General features: G+C 51.1%; 10 protein-coding genes and 2 non-coding genes across 12 annotated transcripts; 4 read left to right on the top strand and 8 right to left on the bottom strand.

Annotated features, from left to right (window-relative positions):
* Positions 1-162: 162 nt before the first annotated feature.
* Positions 163-850, bottom strand: ACHE_40449S (uncharacterized protein; the record flags this gene model as incomplete). The annotated part of the gene is made up of 2 exons (XM_043278649.1): positions 163-209; positions 319-850. The coding sequence occupies 2 exons, from the start codon at positions 848-850 to the stop codon at positions 163-165; spliced, it is 579 nt and encodes a 192-aa protein (XP_043136407.1).
* A 578-nt stretch (positions 851-1428) lies between these two features.
* On the bottom strand, positions 1429-2718 carry ACHE_40448S (fungal specific transcription factor domain-containing protein; the record flags this gene model as incomplete). The annotated part of the gene is made up of 1 exon (XM_043278648.1): positions 1429-2718. One exon carries the CDS (start codon positions 2716-2718, stop codon positions 1429-1431), a length of 1290 nt encoding a protein of 429 aa, XP_043136406.1.
* Positions 2719-3389: 671 nt separating this feature from the next.
* On the top strand, positions 3390-4127 carry ACHE_40447A (ankyrin repeat domain-containing protein; the record flags this gene model as incomplete). Its single annotated transcript, XM_043278647.1, has 1 exon — positions 3390-4127. One exon carries the CDS (start codon positions 3390-3392, stop codon positions 4125-4127), a length of 738 nt encoding a protein of 245 aa, XP_043136405.1.
* Positions 4128-4347: 220 nt separating this feature from the next.
* On the bottom strand, positions 4348-4419 carry ACHE_t40006S. Its single transcript has one exon. It is a non-coding gene; the product is annotated as a tRNA-Cys (tRNA).
* Positions 4420-4667: 248 nt separating this feature from the next.
* LYS2_2 (putative NRPS-like protein biosynthetic cluster) lies at positions 4668-8356 on the bottom strand (the record flags this gene model as incomplete). The annotated part of the gene is made up of 3 exons (XM_043278646.1): positions 4668-7962; positions 8027-8222; positions 8287-8356. 3 exons carry the CDS (start codon positions 8354-8356, stop codon positions 4668-4670), a joined length of 3561 nt encoding a protein of 1186 aa, XP_043136404.1.
* A 188-nt stretch (positions 8357-8544) lies between these two features.
* Positions 8545-8616, top strand: ACHE_t40005A. Its single transcript has one exon. It is a non-coding gene; the product is annotated as a tRNA-Glu (tRNA).
* A 244-nt stretch (positions 8617-8860) lies between these two features.
* Positions 8861-10645, bottom strand: LPD1 (dihydrolipoyl dehydrogenase; the record flags this gene model as incomplete). The annotated part of the gene is made up of 4 exons (XM_043278645.1): positions 8861-9700; positions 9755-10237; positions 10316-10395; positions 10507-10645. The coding sequence occupies 4 exons, from the start codon at positions 10643-10645 to the stop codon at positions 8861-8863; spliced, it is 1542 nt and encodes a 513-aa protein (XP_043136403.1).
* Positions 10646-11350: 705 nt separating this feature from the next.
* Positions 11351-13417, bottom strand: ACHE_40444S (ASCC2 family CUE domain-containing protein; the record flags this gene model as incomplete). Its single annotated transcript, XM_043278644.1, has 1 exon — positions 11351-13417. The coding sequence occupies one exon, from the start codon at positions 13415-13417 to the stop codon at positions 11351-11353; it is 2067 nt and encodes a 688-aa protein (XP_043136402.1).
* A 396-nt stretch (positions 13418-13813) lies between these two features.
* On the top strand, positions 13814-14309 carry S10a (40S ribosomal protein uS10; the record flags this gene model as incomplete). Its single annotated transcript, XM_043278643.1, has 3 exons — positions 13814-13855; positions 13930-14153; positions 14225-14309. The coding sequence occupies 3 exons, from the start codon at positions 13814-13816 to the stop codon at positions 14307-14309; spliced, it is 351 nt and encodes a 116-aa protein (XP_043136401.1).
* Positions 14310-14592: 283 nt separating this feature from the next.
* Positions 14593-16419, bottom strand: ACHE_40442S (FG-nucleoporin nup42; the record flags this gene model as incomplete). Its single annotated transcript, XM_043278641.1, has 4 exons — positions 14593-16090; positions 16143-16176; positions 16230-16319; positions 16374-16419. 4 exons carry the CDS (start codon positions 16417-16419, stop codon positions 14593-14595), a joined length of 1668 nt encoding a protein of 555 aa, XP_043136400.1.
* Positions 16420-16892: 473 nt separating this feature from the next.
* Positions 16893-17946, bottom strand: ACHE_40441S (ELYS family protein; the record flags this gene model as incomplete). The annotated part of the gene is made up of 3 exons (XM_043278640.1): positions 16893-17438; positions 17497-17726; positions 17793-17946. 3 exons carry the CDS (start codon positions 17944-17946, stop codon positions 16893-16895), a joined length of 930 nt encoding a protein of 309 aa, XP_043136399.1.
* Positions 17947-18216: 270 nt separating this feature from the next.
* On the top strand, positions 18217-22831 carry smc4 (condensin subunit SMC4; the record flags this gene model as incomplete). The annotated part of the gene is made up of 5 exons (XM_043278639.1): positions 18217-18751; positions 18821-21747; positions 21805-22560; positions 22608-22685; positions 22736-22831. The coding sequence occupies 5 exons, from the start codon at positions 18217-18219 to the stop codon at positions 22829-22831; spliced, it is 4392 nt and encodes a 1463-aa protein (XP_043136398.1).

The raw sequence follows: 22831 nt of genomic DNA, 5'->3' as shown, positions 1-22831 counted from the left end.
GCGCGTCTATTGTTACTTGACGGTTGTGATATGTATATAATGCCCGCTACGCTTTGTTTCTGTTGATGCCCCAATTGATACTCTTGTCATGTCGAGAATATACGCATCAGTTAAGTCTTATCTCACTTTTGCTTGACTCCGCACGAGAAATGCTTAGTTTTCCTATGGACTCCTTCGGACGTTCTCCTGAGACAACAAGAAGAATGCTGCTATAAGGCCGTAAATCAAAACCAAAGCAAGCAACATCAAGTGGTAATACTAACAACCCTCCCCAACCACCCACACCCCATTTCCTTAACCAACCTCTCAAAAACCCACCTCCCACATCCTCCCTCGCAATCACATACCCAACAGCCGGATCCTCCTCCCCCCCAACCCTAACCTTCTCCAACCCATCTCCCTCACCCTCAGTCAACAAACTCGGCCTCACAATGGCATACCCACCAACCCCACGCCCCTCAATTGGCTTAGCCATCTCATCCCTAATCAACGCTTCCATGACCTTCTTATCCTCGTGCGGGACTTTCAGCATCCAGTAATACAGCGGCATCATCGCGAAGGGTAAGTCTCGCTTGTCGCTGATACCCGTTGTATTAAGGACGATCAGCGTTGGTTTATTCCCATCATTACCAGCGCCACTGCTACTGCTAGCTTCTGACGATGAAGAAGAAGCGGCGACTTCCCGCGCAGCAGTTAGAATCGTGCGCACCGCATCCTGGCAGATAGTCTGGTTGTCGAGCGTGGGGTCGAGCTTCAGTGGGCCGTCGAAGAGCAGTTTGCCGCCGATGCCCGAGATGATGATATCTACCATGGGACCGTCATTGTCGTTGTCGTTGTTATTCGGGGTCATTGGATGGTCTTCTTGACGGCGCGCAGGTCCGTGACTGTGCCCGAGATTATGGAGAGGTTGTCGCGGATGGTGGATTGTGGTAGACCGCGTCGCGCTAGGGTGTTGGTTAGTTTTGTGGGGGATCGTGCTACTGTTTTAATATTAACATATGGGCTTTATCCTTTTCTATATTGTATAAATACAAAGTAGAGCATGCAAGAAACTTACACGCAGTACAATAATAACCTGCCTGTAGTGCTGGGGCAAGACAGGAGATCATGCTTCCGCCGATGGCCCCGAAGAAGGCGATTGATGGCATTGCTGTTGGCGATTAGTGTGTAATGAATAGAATGTGAGTGAAAGATTGATGAGTGAATGAATGGTGGCTTTGTAGATAGCTTGGGAACATCGGGGGTTCTTATGTGGAAAAAGTCTCCGTCTAGAAATGGAGACTTTGTTTCGCCTCGTGTATACATACTGGGGGTGTAATAGCTGGCTGGACGCTAAGTCACAGGATCCATTTGCTCATGTGCTTAGAAGCGATAGATGATTTATAATCATGGGTATTAACTATCACTGCATACGTGTATGTTCCCATTTTACCTCAAATGATCGATCTCCGCGGCATCATCGTGCAGTGCAGCATTGAAATGGTTTGTAGTAAGGTCCTGACCACCAAGGAATAAATCATGGTTATCGTTATTGCTCTCTACAGGACAAATGGGCATTGGCTGGTCGACTTGATCATCCAGATTTGTTGTTCCCGTAGATATCCGGGCGAAGCCCGGGAACCGTAGCAAGGAGCCCCATGCCGGGTCATCGACGAAGAATTCCGGATCAGCAAATTCAAATTGCGCAGGATCGTCTCCCAAGTCTTGATTTCCTAGGCCGGACCAGGAGACAGAGTCGAAGGTAAAGTTCAGTTCTCCATCCAGGGACAAAGATGGCGCGGGAGAGTCGCTTGTAATTAGTGATTGAAAAGCTGATTGTACGCGTTTGGGCCGTTTCTTGACAGGTTGTATGATTGACACGCACGATGATACGATGTCTGATTTGCACGCTTTGCGCAGTTGCGAGGCAAGACTAAAGAATTTAGTTTGCGCTTTAGTCGTAGGGTCCGTAGGTTGTTGTTCGTGTTCTCTACAGCTAAGCACCAAAGCGCGGCTGCAAGTGTAAAATGCCAGGGCTAGTGTGCTCGCAATGTATTTTCTTTGAGTAAACACTAGACCTGTTGGTAATAGGGATGGAAAGCGCTGAGCAATATCGAGTAGGGTTGATGTGGACTTGCAGAACTCGTCCACTGAGAAAGATGAAGATGCAATCTGTGCCGGAGAAAAGAGCATATAAATAACGATGGTGTTGTAAGCAATCAATAAGAAAGACTGTAAATTGGTAGTGGTAACCTCCCGCTCCACCAGCCTAATGGCTTGATTAAGGATATCCCGGATCTCCAACGAGAGTGTAGACGAATTGACAGGCTGGAAGATACGGTCCTTCGTCGGAGTATTCAGGTAGAGCATATAAACATGAGCAACAGTGCTTGTAACATGACTGAGCGGCCACATCCAGCGCATCGTCTGGATTTGAGAATGCAGCGTGGAAATGTTACCAGAGGCCTGGTCTAGACGGAGGACGGTTGACGTATTTTCATCCATACTGGGGAAACCTGGAAGCCCATCAGGTCCCAGGATCGAGAATGGCTGATCGATTTGCATGAATGCCCAGGTGGTACTGGAGAGGCATAGCCAATAGATGTTCTGCAGGATTTCCTTTTCGACGTCAGCGATGCCTACCCCGTTTAGCGTCATGCCGTGCAGTCCGTCCTGTCTCTGCAACTGTTGATGTTGCCGTGCCACAATAAGAGAGCGACTGCTGCTGTTGTTGTGCATGCCTCTGAAAAGAGGCGATAGAATTCTGGAACAAATCTGAACGCGAGGCCAACTTGCGAATGAATTATTCATCGAACATCTGTTCTAATTCACTCCCGAGTGTCTGGCCCCGGCGCGGGGTAGATGCCTCGTCATGTTTCCGGCCACTTCCCTCCAAAGCAAGACCAGCTTCAACAGCCCCCTTTCTGAAATGCCTAGGCCGACCTTGCGAGATTCCAGGCCATTAGATGCAGTTGATATTGCGATCTCGACAGGCCGTGCAGATATGACCCCCGGCGCATCGAATTTTACGAGCCCGGCAGAAAAGACAGCTTCATCGGAGGGTCGATGAAGTCGATGACGTTGTCATGGCGGTTGTATTCTGGACAACCGTCCTCAAGCTCTTTCTGTGATTTTTCTCCCTTTCTTCTCGGAATTACATGCACTCTGTACATCCGCGGCAAGTTTGCTGCTGGTTGAGATTAGACTAAGAGAAGGACAAAGAGAGGAAGCTTCAATTCTTTGTTCCGATGGGGATAATTAATCCTACCTTTAATGAATTTATACTCCAAGAGATCAAGTATCTCGACTCAATCAATCCAATTGTTGCGAGTATGTTGGTTGCTTATCTTTCGTTTTCACATTTCCTTTTTAGGAAGCTGACTGTTTATGCTGGAGCCCGAATTAGCACCATGTCCCTGCTGAAGTGTCCCAATGAGATACTGCTCATAATAGCCGAGGACCTACCGCCATGCCAAGGAGATATAAACGCCCTTGCCCAAACCTGCCTTCGTCTCTTCTACTTACTCAATCCATTCCTATACCGCTACAATACTCGCCAACATCACTCCTCAGCACTGTCCTGGGGCGTAACCCAAGGCTCTGGAAACACAGTCCGGAACTCCCTAGAGGCAGGGGCCCCATACAACAAATCCGGCCGCATCACAGGAACTATAGGCCGAAGACGATGCGTGCTGGGATGCGCATTGTCCGAACTAGCAGGGAAATCCTACTTCTGCCCGGAATTCTACGAACAGCCCATATCATCCGCGGCGAGGAATGGCCAACTTGATATCGTCCGCGCATTCCTGGAATTTGGCGTGGATCCCGACTATCCAAACCCGGCTGGTCATACGCCGCTTTGTCTGGCTGCTCAGGGCGATCATCTTGAGCTGGTGCGTTTCTTGCTCGTGAATGGGGCTAGTCCGGCTTTGAAGAATATTTGTAAGATTTTTCCGCTTTGGCATGCCACTTGGAGGCGAGTCTCGCGGCAGAGGTTGAAGATTAAGTGCAAGGAACACTTGCAGTTGCTGCATGAGAGGGACAGGATCAAATGGTTGAAACCGCTGCGTGAGCGGGGAGTGAATAGCGAGCAAGATGTTGGAGCCAGCCCGGTAACTCTGGAGGTGATTCCGAAAGTTCTTGATTGATTTGGCTATTTGTGAGAAGTTGTAATTCTAGTTGAAACTGGTCGTTACAAGTAGAAGGACGTGTGATGGAGAGCTCGATTAAACCAAACATAGTCATTGACAGAAGACATTATATCAATATCATTAATACTTAGGGCATTTATTCCTCTTTTCTATGGCCATCTGCCGAATATCATCTCGACATACATAAATATAAGATTTTACAAAAAAAAAAAAATAAAGAACCGACCGTGGATCGAACACGGGATCTTGTGATTTGCAATCACACGCCTTACCGCTTGGCCACCGATTCCAGATATTTGAAATGACCTGATCAATATTTTCTAAACAGTAAATAACAATATATGTTAGATATTGTTGACCCAACAAGGATTTAAGCGACAAGGCGCATGGCTACATATTGATTCTGATGGCAAATCGGGCTCGTCGCCTGACAAATCCGTGTATACGAATCCAATTCAATTCAAAACTCCGTACAATTTAATACATGATGCTGGTCAACCAGCAGTTACCAGTACTATACAATTTTTTTTTCTCTGTTCATGGCTTTGAAGACCTTCCACCGAGGCTTCCCATAGCCTGCAATCTCTGGGTATCCACACTAGGAATGGCCTTAACACCCGTAGTGGATGGACTAGGTAAGAACCCAGTGGCCACCAAGAAGGCAAGGTACCGACCAATAGTCTCTGTGCCAACTGCACGATCGCTCAATTGCTCTGGCGAGACGCCAAATGCACGTAAGGAGGTAGCGGCATTGGCATCATCAAGCTCTGGGGCAAGAGAGTCAGATGGCAGGTCGCCGACAACGAAGTGGAACAATGGAAGAAGTGCAAGCTCCCGCGATCCAGTGTTGCGGTCATCGGCCACATAGTTTTGCAACATATTACACCACTCCCGGTACGGTACCTGCGGCACATTATAGCCGTACGTTTCTAGTGACCCAAGGTACTCGTTGGTAGTCAGGCGCGGATGGCTAGTCACCTGCACAACTCCCAGAGGCTCGACGGGTGGGTGGAGCACCGAGGCAACCACAACGCGACTGACGTGTGTGACTGGGACCTGGTTGATCGTGTTGCCTGGGATATCCGGGCGTGCTTGGACCTGAATGCAGCCCTTCCAGAGACGTAGGAGGAAGTCATCAGTGACAGAAAAGCCAGACACTGGGTCTCCAGTAATATAACCGGGGCGAATGACAACTCCCACAAGACCACGCCGGCCAGCCTCGCGAACAATGAACTCGCTAGCCCATTTCGACTGGCCATATCCAGTGCCTAGGCCCTTAGCACTGCCCTCCAGATTGTCTGTCTCGAGGACGCCAGATCCACCGGACGCAACGCTTTGTTGCGAGAGGTTGACGTAAGAGTCTGTATCCAAAGTCGAGGTGGAGCTAATAAATGCGAGCCGCTTAGGCTTCCCGCTGGTACAGAGAGTCACACACTCCATTGTACTCAGAACATTGGCCGGGCGCAGGCTGGAGTACGGCAGCATCCAGTTCACCTGTGCTCCATTGTGAATGACCAAATCAGCCTCTTGAGTAATGCGATCCCAGTCCTCCGAGGACATGCCAAGCTGAGGTTGAGCAATGTCGCCGGGAACGACCTCTACCCGGCCACTCCACTCCTCGCGCCAAAGTCCATAGGCCTCAGCAATACCTCTAAGACGCTGGAGTCCTGCTGCGGCATCCTTGCATCTCACGTGTGCAATAACGCGCATTTCCTTGTTTGTTTCAAGAAGTGTGTGGAGAATGTAAGAGCCAAGGAAACCCGTTGCGCCGGTAAGGAAAGCCGTTCCGGCAGTCTCGGAACTGGTTGACTTGGGGATAGTAGCTGGTAGCTTTCCAACAAGATCGCGAGCGTCTGTTGAATATGCTTCATCCACAATTGTCGAGCTGGCGTGGACGTTTTGGTCAAGTCGGAGGCCAGTAGGGTCTTGAGCATGTTCAATTTCCGCAGCAAATGTTTCTAGGGTCTGCGATTGGAAAATGGCACTCATTGGGATATCGATGTCTTTCCATTCTCTCCGAACTTTGAAAAGCATTTGCTGGGCAAGGATGGAATGTCCACCCTCTTCGAAAAAGTTGGATTTAGGTGTGAGCATCCTCGCAGAAATGTTTGGCAGGACTCCTGCCCAGATCCCGGCAACTTTCTGTTGCGTCTCAGTGAGGGATGGTTGAAGTGAAGTGCTTCTTGAAGCCCTTCTGTTTACGAGGGCAAGATCACTAGTGCTCGGGAAGGGAAGGGCAGGTTTGTCGATCTTGCCGTTGGGATTCAGAGGCATGCGAGCGAGAGGAATGAACATTGTCGGTACCGCGTAATGAGGAACCTTGGTTTTCAGGAACTTCTTGCAATCCTCCGACAACGAGCGGAACCTCTTAAGCATAGTAACCAGTGATTCGTCCTCCGTAGACGGCTCCGGCTCAGAAGGCAGATTCCCATCTTCAGCAAGCTGCTGGAACCATCGCTTTGCCTCTGGAACAATGTAGCTCACCAGGGTTGGTTCCTCGTCCTTATCTCTCCTAACCAACGTGATATTTTCACGGATGAAAGGGTGATGAGACAGATGAGTATCAATCTCACCCAGCTCAATTCTAAAGCCACGAATCTTAACCTGGTTGTCAACTCGGCCAGTGCATTCCACAGCACCATCGGCACGGAACCGACCAAGATCGCCGGTTCGATAAATCCGATCCCGTGGTCCCTTGTAGAGCTTCATCCAGTCCTTCGGGGCCTGCGAAGCAGTGCGTTCGTATTCGCGAGTCCAGACTGCAGGATCAACAAACCAATTTGTCAGAAATTTGGATTCATTGAGTTGCTTGGTACGTTCATCGTCTCCGAGATATCCTTCCGCAAGGCCCCCTGCTCGGAGAAACAGTTCACCTTGTTCCCCAATGTCGCAGATACGAGACCGGTCATTGCGATCAACGACCAAAAGCTGAACGTCGAGCATGCCCTGGCCAACAGGAATAATATCTGGTAGATCATCAAGATACAGGGGCTGTTGAGCCTTGCTGGGGATCTCGAAAAAGGACACGGCTCTGGAGGTCTCCGTGGTCCCGTACATATTGACGATGGAAGTATTAGGGGCTAATTCTTGAAGTCTTCGGCAGTCTTTCTTTGTTAGGAGGTCTCCAACAAAGAACACATGATGCAGTGAAGGGAATTGGGCGGTAGCACCACCAACTAGAATCTGGCCCATCGCAGGCGTGAGATGGGTAACAGTAACACGGTGCTCCTTCATCCATTCAGCAAGAAGCTCATGTGCGATACTGTCTCGGTGTGGCACAACAATCTGTGCGCCGAGAAAGAGGGGCGTAAAGATATCTCGTTGAATTGGATCATGGGCGATTCCAGACAACATTGTGAATTTGTCATCCTTGGAAAGACCGAATCTCTGCTGCATCCAAGGAGTATAATAGGTCAAAGAGAAGTGTCGTCCCTGAACACCTTTGGGCTTCCCTTCGGAGCCACTAGTAAAACTGAGGGTGGGCACTGAGTCAGGGCCAATGGCGACATCTGGCATCTGCTGCTTGAGCGGCTCATAGGGCTGGAGACAGTCTTGGTCCTGACCAACGCTAGCACCACCGGTGAGTTGTCCATCGTCTTGGAGCTTGAGCGCCGGGACATGGGCCTTGATGCTCAATGAGGAAGCGATAAACTGGGAGACAGATTCGGAAATTGGACCGGCTTCCTCGGCGGCTCGCTGAATATGAACGATGAATCTGGGGTTGGCCACCTCTAACAAGGTCTTTTGACGATCGTGGGGATATTGTGGATCCAACACACTGACTGTTGCACCAGCCTTAAGAGCTCCCATGTAGGCAACGACGAGATCAACACTATCAATTGACACTTGTCAGCATATGTCTTCCACGCAAGTACTATTTTGTGAAGTGTACGAACCCTCGGTATGCATAGATCATAACTACATCTCCGCGTTCGCAGCCATTCGATAAAAAGAAATGGGCTAATTGGTTGGAGCTCTCATTGATTTGCTTATAGGTGAATTGGCGCTCGGGTGATCGCAGGCCTTTCGTTTCAAGAACGCAGAGCCTCTCCGGATGCTCATTGGCGTTGCGCGCGAAAATTTCATGGATTGCTAGTGGCGGGGGAGGGGTACCATGTCAGTTCGACTAGTCAATTCACGACGTCAAATCACTTACCTCCATTGAAATTGCTCCAGTTCAAGTCAGCTGCTGGGTCGGGCAGCGGACTAGACGAATTCCCCGCCATCTTTCTTCCAGGTAGGTGTGGTGAGTGATTCCTCCGAATAATCGGAGCAAAGGAGGGGTCAAGACTGTTGTGAATCGGGAATCCTAGATCCTCGACTTATGTAATTTATCACGTGCTCTGACTCATACCCTCCTAAACTATTCAAAGTCCTTTGAGAAATGATCTAAGGCCTCAGTTCACAGCCACTTTCCGATATGGTGTAATGGTTAACATCGCCGTCTCTCACACGGCAGCTCGGGGTTCGATTCCCCGTGTCGGAACGCATCTCCTTTTTTGCTTTAATTTTTTTCCTTCGTCGGCTATGACGACATTGACAGTCTACTAGATTTGTGAACAATAAGAATATTTTTTATATCAATAAATATCAATAAGCAAACAAGATATAATCGCGATCAAATGCTACATGTAGTTTTGCTAGCGGGGCTAGACTAGACGGACAGGATAATGGGAGAATACACATGACAGGCGGGAAGAGACGTCAAAAAAGGGGGGAAGGTGAGTTGTCTAGAAGTGGATGGCTTTCGAGTGAGTAGCCATGGCGGCCTCCTTGAAGGCCTCGGCCAGGGTAGGGTGGGCGTGGCACGTCCGGGCAACGTCCTCGGAGGAAGCGCCGTACTCGACGGCAAGCGTGGCCTCGGCGATCATCTCGCCGGCGTTGGGGCCGATGATGTGAACACCAAGGATGCGGTCGGTCTCAGCGTCGGCAATGAACTTGACGATACCCTCGGTCTCGAGGTTGGTCTTGGCACGGGAGTTGGCGCTGAATGGGAAGGTACCGACGCGGTAGTTGACACCGGCGGCCTTGACTTCAGCCTCGTTCTGGCCAACCCACGCGACTTCGGGGTGAGTGTACATGACGCTGGGGATAGCGCCGTAGTTGACGTGGCCGTAGCCCTTCTGGATGTACTCGATGGCGGCAACACCTTCCTCCTCAGCCTTGTGGGCAAGCATGGGGCCGAACGTGCAGTCACCGACGACACGGATGTGGGGGTGCTTGGTGCGGTACTCCTGGTCGATCACCAGACGGCCCTTCTCGTCCTTCTCAATTCCGGCGTTCTCCAGGCCGAGACCCTCGGTGTAGGGGCGACGGCCAATGGCGACCAGGACGACATCAGCGTCCAGAGTCTCCTCCTTACCACCCTTGGAGGCCTCGACGCTGAGGGAGACGGTGGCACCGCTGTCGTCACCACTGGTGACCTTGGTGTTGGTCTTGAACTTGATACCCTGCTTACCCAGGATCTTCTGGGCCTGCTTGGCGATCTCAGCGTCCATACCGGGACCACCGATCTGGCCCAGGAATTCGACGACGGTAACTTCGGAACCGAGACGAGACCAGACGGAAGCCTACAGCAATTAGCAATGGACGTCTCAACCACTCTCACTAAGGTAAGGACATACCATCTCCAGACCGATGATACCACCACCAATGACAACCATCTTCTTGGGGACCTCCTTGAGCTCGAGGGCACCAGTGCTGGTGACGATTCTCTTCTCGTCGATGTTCAGGCCGGGGAAGGGGGTCGACTCAGAGCCAGTGGCAATGAGGATGTTCTTTCCGCGGAGGGTCTGCTCACCACCCTCGTTGAGGTTGACCTTGACGGTGTGGGGGTCAACCAGGGCACCGGTACCCTTGACGTAGTCAACGCCGTTCTTCTTGAACAGAAACTCGATACCCTTGGTGAGGCCGTCGACGGAGGTGTCCTTGGCGGCCATCATCTGCTCGAGGTTGAGCTTGACATCACCAACCTCAATACCGCGTTTTTTTGTGTCGTGGAGGATCTGGTGGTAGAGGTGGGAGTTGTTGAGGAGAGACTTCGAGGGGATACAGCCGACGTTCAAGCAGGTACCACCGAGACGACCGCGCTTCTCGATACATGCGGTCTATTGAATGCGCAATTAGCATGTATCTCCGGTACAGCCGGAATTGCGCATCATGGAACAATTAAATGTAGATCATACCTTCAAACCGGCCTGACCGGCCTTGATGGCAGCAACGTAACCAGCGACACCACCACCAATGATCACAACATCGTGGTCACCTATTGCCAGGAAACCATAACGATTAGCTCAGATGTTCTGCGCCGTAGCTTCCCATGTTTCCGCCGGGTCCCAGGCTCTCACCCCCACCACCTTCAGCAAACACAACATACCAGCTTCAGCAGCATAACCCCGTCTCGAGGTTCTCAAAAAGGTCATAGAAGGAACAGCAAAGGTCGACTGAGCGGACTGGGGGGCAGCAGCGCGGAGGCCCGCCCGCGGTGATGTTCGGGGCAACATGGAGCGGAACATGGCGGTAGTGAGGAGCGGAGAGCAAGCGATGTAACAGAATGAGTTATAATCCTCTAAAGACAGTGAGTATTCAAGTCAATGAACGCAGTGTGGACGGAAGTGACGTTTCCCGCAGTGAAGATTGTTGGGACGAGGAGCTTTCGAGGTTTGGCCAAGGGAAAAGCTGCCGGCCCGGTATTGGTATCGATACGGTTAGTGGCGCGTATGTAATCACCCGCCAGATCGGGTTAATTCGGCTGTCACTGTTGCTGTTTGCCGATAGATACAGGACTTTGTAGGATTTGATATCTATTAAATAATTTCCTAGGAAGGTATGCAACTGGTGTCTACGGAGTACTTTGAAATTCCTCTATTGAAGGCGGGAAAGTGCTGTTTCCCGTACTATGAGGCATTAACGGAACATCCACTGAGAGTTTCCCGATTAGTATGAAGTAGTACTCCGTATTTAAGTAGAGAAGGGGCATTCCTAGTATGGAAGAGGTTATTATCTAGATCCTATTTAGTCTATTGGACAGAGTAAAAGCAAAGAGGTAAAGGTCGAAGTGCGTACGATGTAGCACAGATGTATGCAGCAAGCGATATATGTATATTGCAACCTCACCCACATCTATGCTCATGCTCACGGTATGTATATACAAGTAGCAATCGCCTATTCTCTAAGCAGAAAAATATGCTTCATTAATGCAACATTATCATATCAAGCAATCACCCAGGCAAGCCGCCACCTCTCGCAATCTTCTTAGCCCTCTGCTGCCTCCGATTGTGATTCGCTCTACTGCCCTTATTCTCTTCCTTCCTCTGTCTCGCAGCAGCCGTATTCTGCTCCCCAGAAGCACCACCACCTCTACCACCACCTCTACCGCGACCACGTCCGCCCCTTGGCCCTCCACGGCCGCGTCCTCGGCCTCTGCCGCCATAGCCGCCATGCGCATCACTCTCTTCCGACTCCTCATCAGCACGGGGTCTCCTATATGATGTCGATGGTAATTCAGGCTGCGCGATAGCTCCGCCAGGTGTTCCAGCAGAAAGCGCAAGTCTGTCTTCGAGTTTTGAAAGACGCTTCGGATCGCGCTGCAACATAACCGCCCATCCCTCGATTGCCTCATCAGTCATGCCCGTTTCGCCCTTAAGCGACGTCCGTGGCTGTGAGCGGCGGGTGGCTGCGTCGCGTGCAAACAGACCGGGGTTGGACTTGTAAGATTTAAACAGGGAGACGTCCAGATCCTCGGCTGTGGCGCGACGGTTTTGCGCTTCTGCCTCGGCGTCTGTGCTGGCCGGGACGGTGTCAACGGTACCACCCACGTCAGCGGTGTCATACGTGTCATCGCGTTCATCTTCGTCAGAGTCAAAGGTCGCCAGGGCGGAGATGATAGCGGCCTTATTAGCGGCGTGCTTGGAGCGGTCTGCCAGGACGTCGTCGGCTGTGAGGTTGTCTTCGCGGCCGAAGCGAAGTTTGTTGCGGGCGTTGGGGTCGTTTGACTGGGCAAGTTCTGCGAGGTCGACGTCATTGTCGAAGATATTCTTGCGTGCGAATGATTCATCTGGTTCAGCGATTTCAGAAGGTGGTGACTTTGGTGCCATATGATCCGGGTTGATGATGGATTGTGGAATGGATAGGTCTTCAGATTTGTCGAGGGATTGGAGTTCAGGAGGGAGAGAAAAGTCGAGGAGGTGTGCAACCACTGTTTCAGGGTTATCACCATAGAAGTCTAGTAGTCGGGTGACATATCCGGATCCCAGGTCTGGGAAGAGATCCTGGATCTGCGTGACGAGGGACATCCTGTGCGCGTGTAGTTCGCCACCAGATACAGGTACGTCACGGCCCTTGCCTTTCTCGACTGTCTTTTTCTTCTTTTGATAGCGATGATGGAACACCCTCGACTCTGTCTGATATGTTCGCAGACTGGATACCAGATCTTCCCCGCGTTTCTGCGGGTGGTCTCTGAGATGTTTCTCCAGACGAGCAAGCAAATCAGAACTGCAAACCAAATCAGAGAGCAGCGTAGGCTCTTTTCTCGTCTTTACCGTGCCAACCCCCGCAGTCGCCTTTAGACCAAACAGTTGATCCAAGAGAGAGGACAGATTCGGCTTCGATTTCAGTAATGATGTTAACCCAACGTAAACATTAGCCACGAGAACCCTCCGCAGAGTCTCTCTGGGGTATGCTTGATATACATCTGAGAGGGTATCAAGGTAGTCAGAACCCGCCATAAGCACCTGGCCACATGCGGGCAAGGTCGAAGCCAGAATCGTCAAAGTGCGGATGTCCGCGTTGACAGCGGGGGTTTCAGCGGTCTTATTGTTCATGAGTTTTTTGATGATTGATGATTTCGCCTTCTCAACGCTGGCTGTGATGGTCTCATGGCTTTTATTCCATGCATCTGATAGTAAGCGTTTCAAGGCAGCACTGGACGGATAACAACAGCAAAGGTTGCCCAGGAAGTCCCAAGCGAGTAAGTCTGCCGGTGGTGAAGATAGATCAAGTAATATCCGTCTTGTAAGCAGGAAAGATAGCTTTCGAAGTGTTCGTCCTTTTGACCCCAGTTTCAGACCTGCCTCTCCCGAGGTGGCCAGTTGGTCGTAGAATGAGAGGAGAAACAAAACAGTAGATTCATCCTTGGAAGCAACATCTTGGAATATCTTTGCTGGAACATCTATCCGGACCCCAAGAAGCACCGTCCATGCATCTATACATGCTTCCCACTCGGCCTGTTGTAGCGTAGTCCGGACCACGGGTGGTGGAACTGGGGCGAGGGGAGGTAGATCGGCCATCAAAGCGTTGAATGAAGAGAGGAATTAAAAATAAAAAAAAAAGAACACGGCAAGGGTATCTCAAGAACAATATTACTGTGGTAACTAACTGGCAACTTGTACTTGTACCTGTATCTGTACCTCTATGGCTATGGCGACGTCGGCGGGAGTCGGTTTCCAGAAGCGGTTAGTGCCAGATAGGCGAGCGCCAAGGCTTCCGCCCGCACAAGAAAAGCGCCAAATCGTTATCAATTTTGAGCCAAGCGAGAATCGTGCACTTTCAACCTCAACGGCCATCATCACCTTACCGAGCCACGCAGTTCAGGTCTTGATTGGCAGTAACCTGTGAGTTCTTTTTGCCGTCCGTCATTTCTACAATCGCTAATTATTCCAGCATCTCTCAATAAAACGGTCAAGATGTCTTTCCAGAAGCCCGAGAAGGATTTCGGCGAGGGCCCTGTACGTCCATTGATCCGATTGAATTGCGATTTGAGTATATCGAGTGCAGTGCTAACATCTGTTCGAATTTATAGAAGGTCCACAAGATCCGTATCACTCTTACCTCTCGCAAGGTCGCCGCCCTCGAGAAGGTCTGCTCGGAGCTCATCGACCGTGCCCGCTCCAAGTCCCTCCAGGTCAAGGGCCCCGTCCGTCTGCCCACCAAGTCCCTTCACATCTCCACCCGTAAGACCCCCAACGGTGAGGGTTCCAAGACCTGGGACAAGTACGAGATGCGCATCCACAAGCGTCTCATAGAGTATGTGCCTCCGAAATCCTCGTTTCAGAGAATAGAATGGAGAAGGGATTGGATGCTAACTGGTTATACAGCCTGCTTGCCCCCACCGAGACCGTCAAGCAGATCATCATCAACATCGAGGCTGGTGTTGAGGTTGAGGTTACCATTGCTGCTTAGATTCGTTCGTTTCGTTTCGAACGGATCAGGGGAGGGGTTGTTAGTGCTGTCTCGTAACTGGGATGGTGCATGTGGTTGGCTTGCGGGATATTGGGGTTTGATTACTTTGGATGTCCTGTGGAGTCGGCTTATATACCCTATAGAACCTGAAATAAAAAAAGGATACGGATTCAAAAGGATTATTGTGCCATTGCCATGTGCTAAATGATGCAGGGTGTAAGCAAGTAATGACCGTTTCCATGATATATTACAGGGCTCGTATAAGAAATTCTGCATAACACTATCAGAAATCAAAGCTCACCCACTCCGTCTTGGGCGGCACACTTGGAATAACGCCATCCTTGAAATACCCATTTTGCAAAAAGAACTGATACTGCTCCGTCACCTCCGGTGTATACTCTTCCGGTTTCCCTTGCGCATCTCGAAGACTAGCCTGTTCCGGCGGCCCATTGGGGAAGAAGATACGAACCCAAGTCTGCCGATCCTGAGGATGCAAATAACATAGTGCATCGTCGATTTCTTTCACAGGCTGACCCTTCCACGTCGTGGGTTTCTGCGTGATAGAATTTCGAATGGTCTGGCCGTTTAGAGGGGGGATGGGGTTGAGTTCTTTGGAGTCGTCGACCTTGATAACTGGTGGTGGCCCTGCTCCTGTTGGCTGTGATGGAACTGGAGCCTGGACTGGGGCTTGGGCTGGTTGTCCGAATCCTGTAGGTGCACCAGCAGGTTGGCCAAATCCGCCGCCGGCGGGCTGACCGAATGGTGAGGGCGTGGGTTGTTGAGGTCGCTGAGCAACGGCCCCAAAAGGGCTTTGTGTTGGCTGACTGAATGGGGCTGCTGGTTGGCCAACTGGTGACGCTGTTTGTGAGGGCTGACCGAAACCGGCTGTGGATGGTTGGCCAAACCCTGTTGGAGCGGGTTGTGATGATTGTTGTTGTTGAGCTATTTGCGCGAATGGAGAAGCAGTCTGGCCGGATGGTTGACCAAAACCACCTGTTTGTTGAGCCTGGCCCGATATCTGTGCAAACGGCGATGCAGTAGTAGGTTTCCCAAACGGGCCTGCTCCCGGTGCGGACGGCTGACCGAACGAGGGTTGCCCGAATGCCGGCTGGTCAAATGAGGACGGTTGAACAGCGGACGGCTGACTGGTGGATGGCTGGCCAAAGCTGGGCTGTCCGAACGCTGACTTACCAAAGGCAGATCCTCCTCCCAGACCTGATGGCTGTCCAAATGCTGAACCTGTTCCCAGGGCGCTCGGTTGCCCGAAACTAGAGGGCTGCGCAGGTGCAGAAGGTTGCCCAAATGCTGAAGGCTGACCAAACCCGGACGGTTTTCCAAATGCTGCCTGGCCTGCCTGGCCAAACCCGGAAGGCTGGCCAAAGGGCGAGGTTCCAATTGCTGATGGCTGAGGGAAAGGACCAGGACCAGGACCAGGAATAGGACCAGTCTTTCCCTCTGTAATATCGATACGGTTCGGATGTTCGTTGGCCCCATCCAGGACGTATTTGATAGCTCCGCTGATATCACGTAGGGCGGTTTCCATCTGGTTCACTGATTCTGCATAGAGCATCTGAGCTTCTTGTACCGCTTGCTCGGCGTTTCCTGTTGCTGCTGCTTCGTAATGTCGTAGTCGTAGTTCTTCGAAACTCTGTTCGCGCTGGGGACCTCCAAAGAGCTGCCTTGGAGCGTTCCGTCCAGGACCATAGCATGAGAAAATCCATTCTGGTCGTCCTTTGCCAGCGGTCAAGTCGGTTTTGATATCATCCGCATTTACGCTGTAACTGTAATCCGTCAGTATCCTAGCAGACCAAAATAGAGGGATTGCTGACTTACTTTTGCGCTTGTTGAGCCTGTGGTCCCGTGCGGCCTAACACCAGTTATTACGAGTAGCACATGCCGTATTCAAAAGAATGAACGTACCTCCGAAACCTCCTCCGCCAGCGAGAGCCCCAAAACGGCTTCCAGACGTGCCCATTGTAGCTTGGCCCGGATGCTCATTTTTGCAGCGTTCTGATAAGCGTTAGTCACAAAGATCACGAAAAATACACTCAGGTAAAGGCTGACCCCCGAATCTGCACCGGCCTTGTAGGAAGAAATTGCAGACGACCATTTTGGTGTCTGCTTATGACCGGAGCTCCCCAAGGAGAGGAATCTGCGGCGGTAAAGGCCAATAACGAAGACGAACCTTCAACCGGCCCAGAGAATCTCACTGATGGCCTGAATATAGAGCCCAAGTATTGTGCTAAAGATTGAAACAAGAAAAATTCGAAATAATGCTTTTTCCAGGGAAGAATAGACGTGTAGGCAGAGGTTGTCGAGGTCAAGGGCGATGCCTGCGGTGATGTACGTTATTTTTCGGTAATATTACAACCCCAACAAAAGGCATCTACAGACTACTTGGTCTACAAAATATTGAATATAGAATATTAGATAGTAGAATAAGAAAGAGCAAGAATTGGTTCGTGCTAAGCCTAGAAAAAATAAACACCATAACTCCGGTTGTGTTTGCAATGCGACTACAATCTCATGTCCAGATCTCCATGAACAAGCATATTGAACACCATTACTATCCTCACCAGGGTATTATGTATTGCGAACGGGCATGCTCTGCTTGAGAATATCCCAGTTCAAACCGTCTACCTTCTTTCCACCCAATGATTCAAGATCCGCAGGGAGCCCGCTCAACTTCCCCGTCGCAAGTCGTCGCATCATGACAGTATCCTTGGCACCATGCAGCGCCTTTGCGCGTCCTTGAAGAAGAGCTTCCTCAAACCATTGTTCCTCCTTCTCGTCCAGCGGGAGACCAATTAGCTCCATGGCCCGCTTGCTTCGTATTTGACCAGCGGTAGTCTTGTGGACAAATACGATCAATTGTTCGAGATAGCTACGGCGCAGCGACTCGTCATTTTTTCTCGTAAAGTAGAATGCCTCCGTAATGCTAGCGCGGCAAATGGTTGCGAAGAATGCTTTCTGGACCTTCTCTGTCGCAAGCGGGGGACCGACGGTGAAGTAGTATGCCATGACGAGGCTGTCATCGTGCTTCGGGAGGTTAGAAAGGGTAAGGGCGTAAAGTATCTCGTCTGGGAAGGTCGGGATGATAGAGGGTTCGGTCAGAAACTCAACGGCGCGCTACGACAGTCAGCTATAAGTCCATGGCATTACCACCATTCCCATCGGAGCAACATACCCTGAATTCTAAGCGATCCAGGTTCCACAATCCTTCAATGAACAGCCTGTACTTTTCCGGCAAGTGGCATCGACGAGCGAAATGTGTGGCGGCATCCCCGGCAGCACGACAGTCCTTCAGGATGTAGTAGATCAAGGCTTGCTTGTGATGAATGTCCAGCGGCGACGAAGTGATGTGTCCAACGAGCGTCCGGAGGTCTGAATTCGATTTGGGAGGATAGAGCTTCGTAACTAAACGTGCACAGTAAGCATATATCCCGTGGCTAGTATCGACTACTTCGCAGTCTTGCCACTTACCTGCTTTGACCCCGAGCAATCCTAGCAGTCGGTCTGCGAAGAGCCTGTTCTCCAGCGCACGACGGTTGGAGATAATCTGCTCAATGACCTTGCCATCGTACACAAAATTCCTGTTAAAGGAGAATATGGCGTCGAAATCGTCCCAGGGAGCCATGGTGCCTGCTTATCTGCTTGCTGTTGTTGTTTTGCTGTCTTGCTCCATCGTCTTTTCTGCCGGCCATAAATTACCGTAATTTACAGATAGTTATCAGTGACATAAGCAGGGCGGTGTTCTTTGTTATGGCAGAAAAAGACGCCTTTCCCGATGCGGCGAAAAGGTAAACAACCGCCCACTTTCCACCGCCGCCGAAAATCAACAAACGCCGACGACTACAACGCCTTCTCGTCTTGATGCGACTGTTGCCTCGCATAGTATATTCGAAAGATGTCGACAATCGCAAAGGGTAGGCCGTCGCGCCGTTCTGCCCCCCGAAGAAGCTACGTCGTCGAATCGACGCCCGATTCAGAAGACTCCGGCAATGTCACACCGACCCCCTCCAACCACGGCGGAGCCGACGACGACGATGAAGAAGAGGAAGAAGAGGAGTACACACCGGTACCCAAAAGAACTTCGACGAGCAGACAGTCCATGCCAAGACAATCCATGACCAGACAGTCTCGACGACAATCCACGGCTTCGACCGCCTCCTCGGTCTCCTCAGCCTCAAGGGCCTCTTCCAGGGCCTCCACAGCCTCAAGACCAGTGTCGAGGGCATCAAGAGCGTCCAGAGCCCCCACTGCCGAACCAGCTACCCCGAGTACTACGCGCCCCGCACGAAAGTCACGGCGATCGATGTCAGGAGAGCCTGTGCAAACGTCCCAGGCCAGCGATTCGAACGAGGATGGCGACTCTGTCGCTAGTATGGGAGAAGAACCCCAGTCGCCTTCACAAGCAGCGGCAGCAACTTTGAAGAGAAAGAGTATGGAATATCCCCGCCAGAGTAGTGGCCCCATAACCCATCCGGAAAAGTCCTCACTCCCGACTCCAGAGACATCAGCCTCGCCGCAATCGCAAGCGCCGTCACGACGAAGCAGCATTGCGCCACTTGCCGATATTACCGACTCCGCTGTGAACCAGACGCCGAAGCCCACAGAGGAGCAAAAGTCGCAGATCTCCATTATCAACCCGAACACGACGGTCCTCGAAAAGCCCATGGACATCATGATGAAGTCCCGCAACGTTGCACCGCCAGAGCCCCAGGAACCTGAAGGGCCCAAGACCCGCTTGATGATGACGACTTTGGTTCTAACCAACTTCAAGAGTTATGCAGGACAGCAGATTGTCGGACCGTTCCACGCATCGTTCTCCTCCGTCGTCGGACCAAACGGATCCGGAAAGTCGAACGTTATCGACGCCCTCCTGTTTGTGTTTGGTTTCCGAGCTAGCAAGATGAGACAGGGCAAAATTTCGGCCCTTATCCATAACTCCGCGAACTACCCCGACCTGCCATACTGTGAAGTCGAAGTTCATTTTCAGGAGGTCATGGACCTGCCAACCGGAGAACACGAAGTAGTCCCAGATTCCCAACTGATAATTTCACGCAAAGCGTTTAAGAATAACACCAGCAAATACTACATGAACGGTAAAGAAAGCAGCTTTAACACAGTCGGAGCATTCCTGCGCGACCGCGGAGTCGACCTCGATCACAAACGCTTCCTGATCTTGCAAGGTGAAGTCGAATCCATTTCGCAGATGAAATCCAAAGCGGCCAACGAGCACGAGGATGGACTCCTGGAATACCTCGAAGACATTATCGGCACGTCAAAGTACAAGACCCCCATTGACGAAGCTGCTAACGAACTCGAATCGTTAAATGACGTTTGTGTCGAGAAGAACAACCGTGTCCAGCATGTGGAGAAGGAGAAGGCAGGCCTCGAAGACCAGAAGAACAAGGCACTGTCTTACATCCGCGACGAGAACGAGATGGCGGAGAAACAGTCGGCCTTGTATCAGATCTACATCAACGAATGCCTTGACAACATTCGTGTCACCGAAGAAGCGATCTTGCAAATGCAGGAACTTTTGAATCTTGAGCTTGAGAAACATGAAGGCAACCAGTCTGGCATTAAGGATATCGAAAAAACCTACAAACGCGGGTTGAAGGAATACGAGAGCATGGAGAAAGAGGTCCAGAGCTTGACGAAAGAAATGGCCAAGTACGATAAGGAATCAGTGAAATTCGATGAGAAGAAGAAATTTCTTGTTGGAAAGCAAAAGAAGCTCGAAAAGTCCATGCATTCTACTCGTCTGGCGGCATCCGAATGCCAAAGTCTTGTCGAGAAGCATACTCACGACATTGAGAAGAAGACAGCGGAAACAAACGAGCTCGAAAAAGAGATGAAGGTTGAAGAACAGGAGCTGTCGACCATTCGTGATGGCCTAAAGGGTAAGACACAAGGCCTGTCCGATAAGATTACTGCCAAGCAACGATCCTTGGAGCCCTGGGACGAAAAGATCAACCAGAAACAGTCCGCAATTGCTGTTGCGCAGAGTGAACTCGATATCCTCCGCGAGAGAAGCAATGCTGGTACTGTCTTGTTGGAAGAAGCGCAGTCGAAGGTCTCGTCGATTGAGGAAACGCTTGCGGCGAAACAAGATGACCTGGAAGAGCACAAGTCCCAGAAAGCTACGCTGGAGGAAGAGGTGGCCAAACTAAAGAGCGACCTCAAGAAGTACACTGCGCGAGAGCCAGAAGTTCGCACCCATGTTTCTAGTGCACGTCAAAAAGCGGACGAGGCGAGGGCTAGTCTGCACAGTACCCAAAACCGTGGCAGCGTGTTGACCGGTCTCATGCGTCTCAAGGAGTCGGGACGTATTGATGGATTCCATGGAAGATTAGGAAACCTTGGTACGATCGACGAGAAATACGATGTCGCCATTTCGACTGCGTGCCCAGCGCTGGAGAATATGGTTGTGGAATCCGTCGAAGTCGGTCAGCAATGTATCGACTACTTGAGAAAGAACAACCTTGGTCGTGCCAATTTCATTCTTCTCGACCGTCTGCCCCGCAGGGACATGTCGAGTATCTACACTCCCGAGAGTGTTCCGCGTCTTTTCGATCTAGTCAAGCCCAAAGACCCTAAGTTTGCACCGGCTTTCTACAGTGTTATGCAAAACACGCTTGTCGCCAAGGACCTTGAGCAGGCGAACCGCATCGCTTATGGTGCTCGTCGCTGGCGTGTCGTGACACTGGACGGTCAACTCATCGACGTGTCCGGTACCATGAGTGGAGGTGGAACACGCGTTGCCCGCGGCGGAATGTCCTCGAAGCAGGTCGCCGACACGAGCAGGGAACAAGTGGCCAAACTGGAAGGAGACCTCGAGGAGACAGAAAGGAAATTTCTCGTCTTCCAGGAGAAGCAACGGAATATTGAGTCTATGATGCGCGAGAAGACCGAAGAGATTCCTCGAATCGATACCAAGATCCAGAAGATCACGCTCGAAATTGAGAGTGCCAGTCGTGGTCTGGCCGATGCCCAACGCAGAGTCAAGGAACTGGGTGCGGAGCACAAGCCTTCCAAGACCGATGCTGGCCAGGCGGCTGTTCTCGAGAAGCAGATTGCTTCCCTTGAGGAGGAAATCGAAGGGCTCCGTGAACAGAGGGGTGGAATCGAAGAGGAGATCCAAACCCTCCAAGACAAGATCATGGAAGTTGGTGGTGTCCGGCTGCGTAGCCAAAAGGCCAAGGTCGACGGTCTGAAGGAACAGATCAGCATGCTTGCCGAGGAGATCTCCAACGCTGAAGTCGAGAAGTCCAAGAATGAGAAGCAGATTGCCAAGCACCAGAAATCTCGTGCTGATGCTGAAAAGGAACTTGAGCAGGTCTCTGAGGGTCTGGAGAAGTTGGAGGCGGATGTGGAGAATCAGACCAACGACGCATCTGGCTGGAGGCAAAGGGTTGAAGATGCTCAAGAGGTAAGATCAACATACTACAGCATTCTAAGATTTCAATGACTAACAGATCTTGTGCAGGCTCTCGAGACGAAGAAGGGTGAACTCAAGTCCATGAAGGATGAGCTGGATGATAAGGTGGCGGGGTTGAACGAAAGCCGAGCTATCGAGATTGAAATGCGCAACAAGCTCGAAGAAAACCAGAAAGCCCTCTCCGAAAACGAGAAACGAGGACGATACTGGCAGGAGAAGTTATCGAACTTGACGCTTCAGAATGTCAGTGACCTTGGCGATGATGAACAGGAACCCGCCGAGCTCCAAACCTTCACCAAGGATGAGCTGGACGAGATGAACAAGGAATCTCTGAAAGCTATCATCGCAGCACTCGAGGAGAAGACCCAGAGCGCGTCTGTCGACTTGTCAGTCATCGAGGAATACCGCCGCCGTACAGCCGAACATTCGTCCCGTTCCGCCGATTTGGCCACAGCTCTGGCATCCCGTGACAGCGCCAAGGCACGTCTTGATGGTCTCCGGTCCGCTCGCTTGAACGGCTTCATGGAGGGCTTCGGCATTATCTCGCTCCGTCTGAAGGAAATGTACCAGATGATCACCATGGGTGGTAACGCGGAGCTGGAATTGGTCGACTCCCTTGATCCGTTCTCAGAGGGTATCATGTTCTCTGTGATGCCGCCGAAGAAGAGCTGGAAGAACATCAGTAACTTGTCTGGTGGTGAAAAGACGCTGTCGAGTTTGGCGTTAGTTTTTGCGCTCCATCACTACAAGCCAACGCCGCTGTATGTCATGGACGAGATTGACGCTGCCCTCGACTTTAGAAACGTGAGCTTGCCTCTTACCAATTATATGCATCGTCGCTAACTGGTTAGGTCTCGATTGTGGCGTCGTATATCAAGGAGAGGACGAAGAATGCACAGTTTATCGTTATTTCGCTCAGAAACAACATGGTAAGTTTCCCCCTTCACTTTGAATCAGATCCTTGTCTGACAGCCAACAGTTCGAACTTGCCTCTCGCCTGGTGGGAGTGTACAAGGTCAACCATATGACCAAGAGTGTAACGATTGAAAACAAGGATTATATCACGGGACGATAA

The sequence above is a fragment of the Aspergillus chevalieri genome, chromosome 4 (assembly GCF_016861735.1).
Source record: "Aspergillus chevalieri M1 DNA, chromosome 4, nearly complete sequence".
Classification (NCBI taxonomy): domain Eukaryota; kingdom Fungi; phylum Ascomycota; class Eurotiomycetes; order Eurotiales; family Aspergillaceae; genus Aspergillus; species Aspergillus chevalieri.
This window is presented reverse-complemented; position numbering and strand designations above follow the sequence as displayed.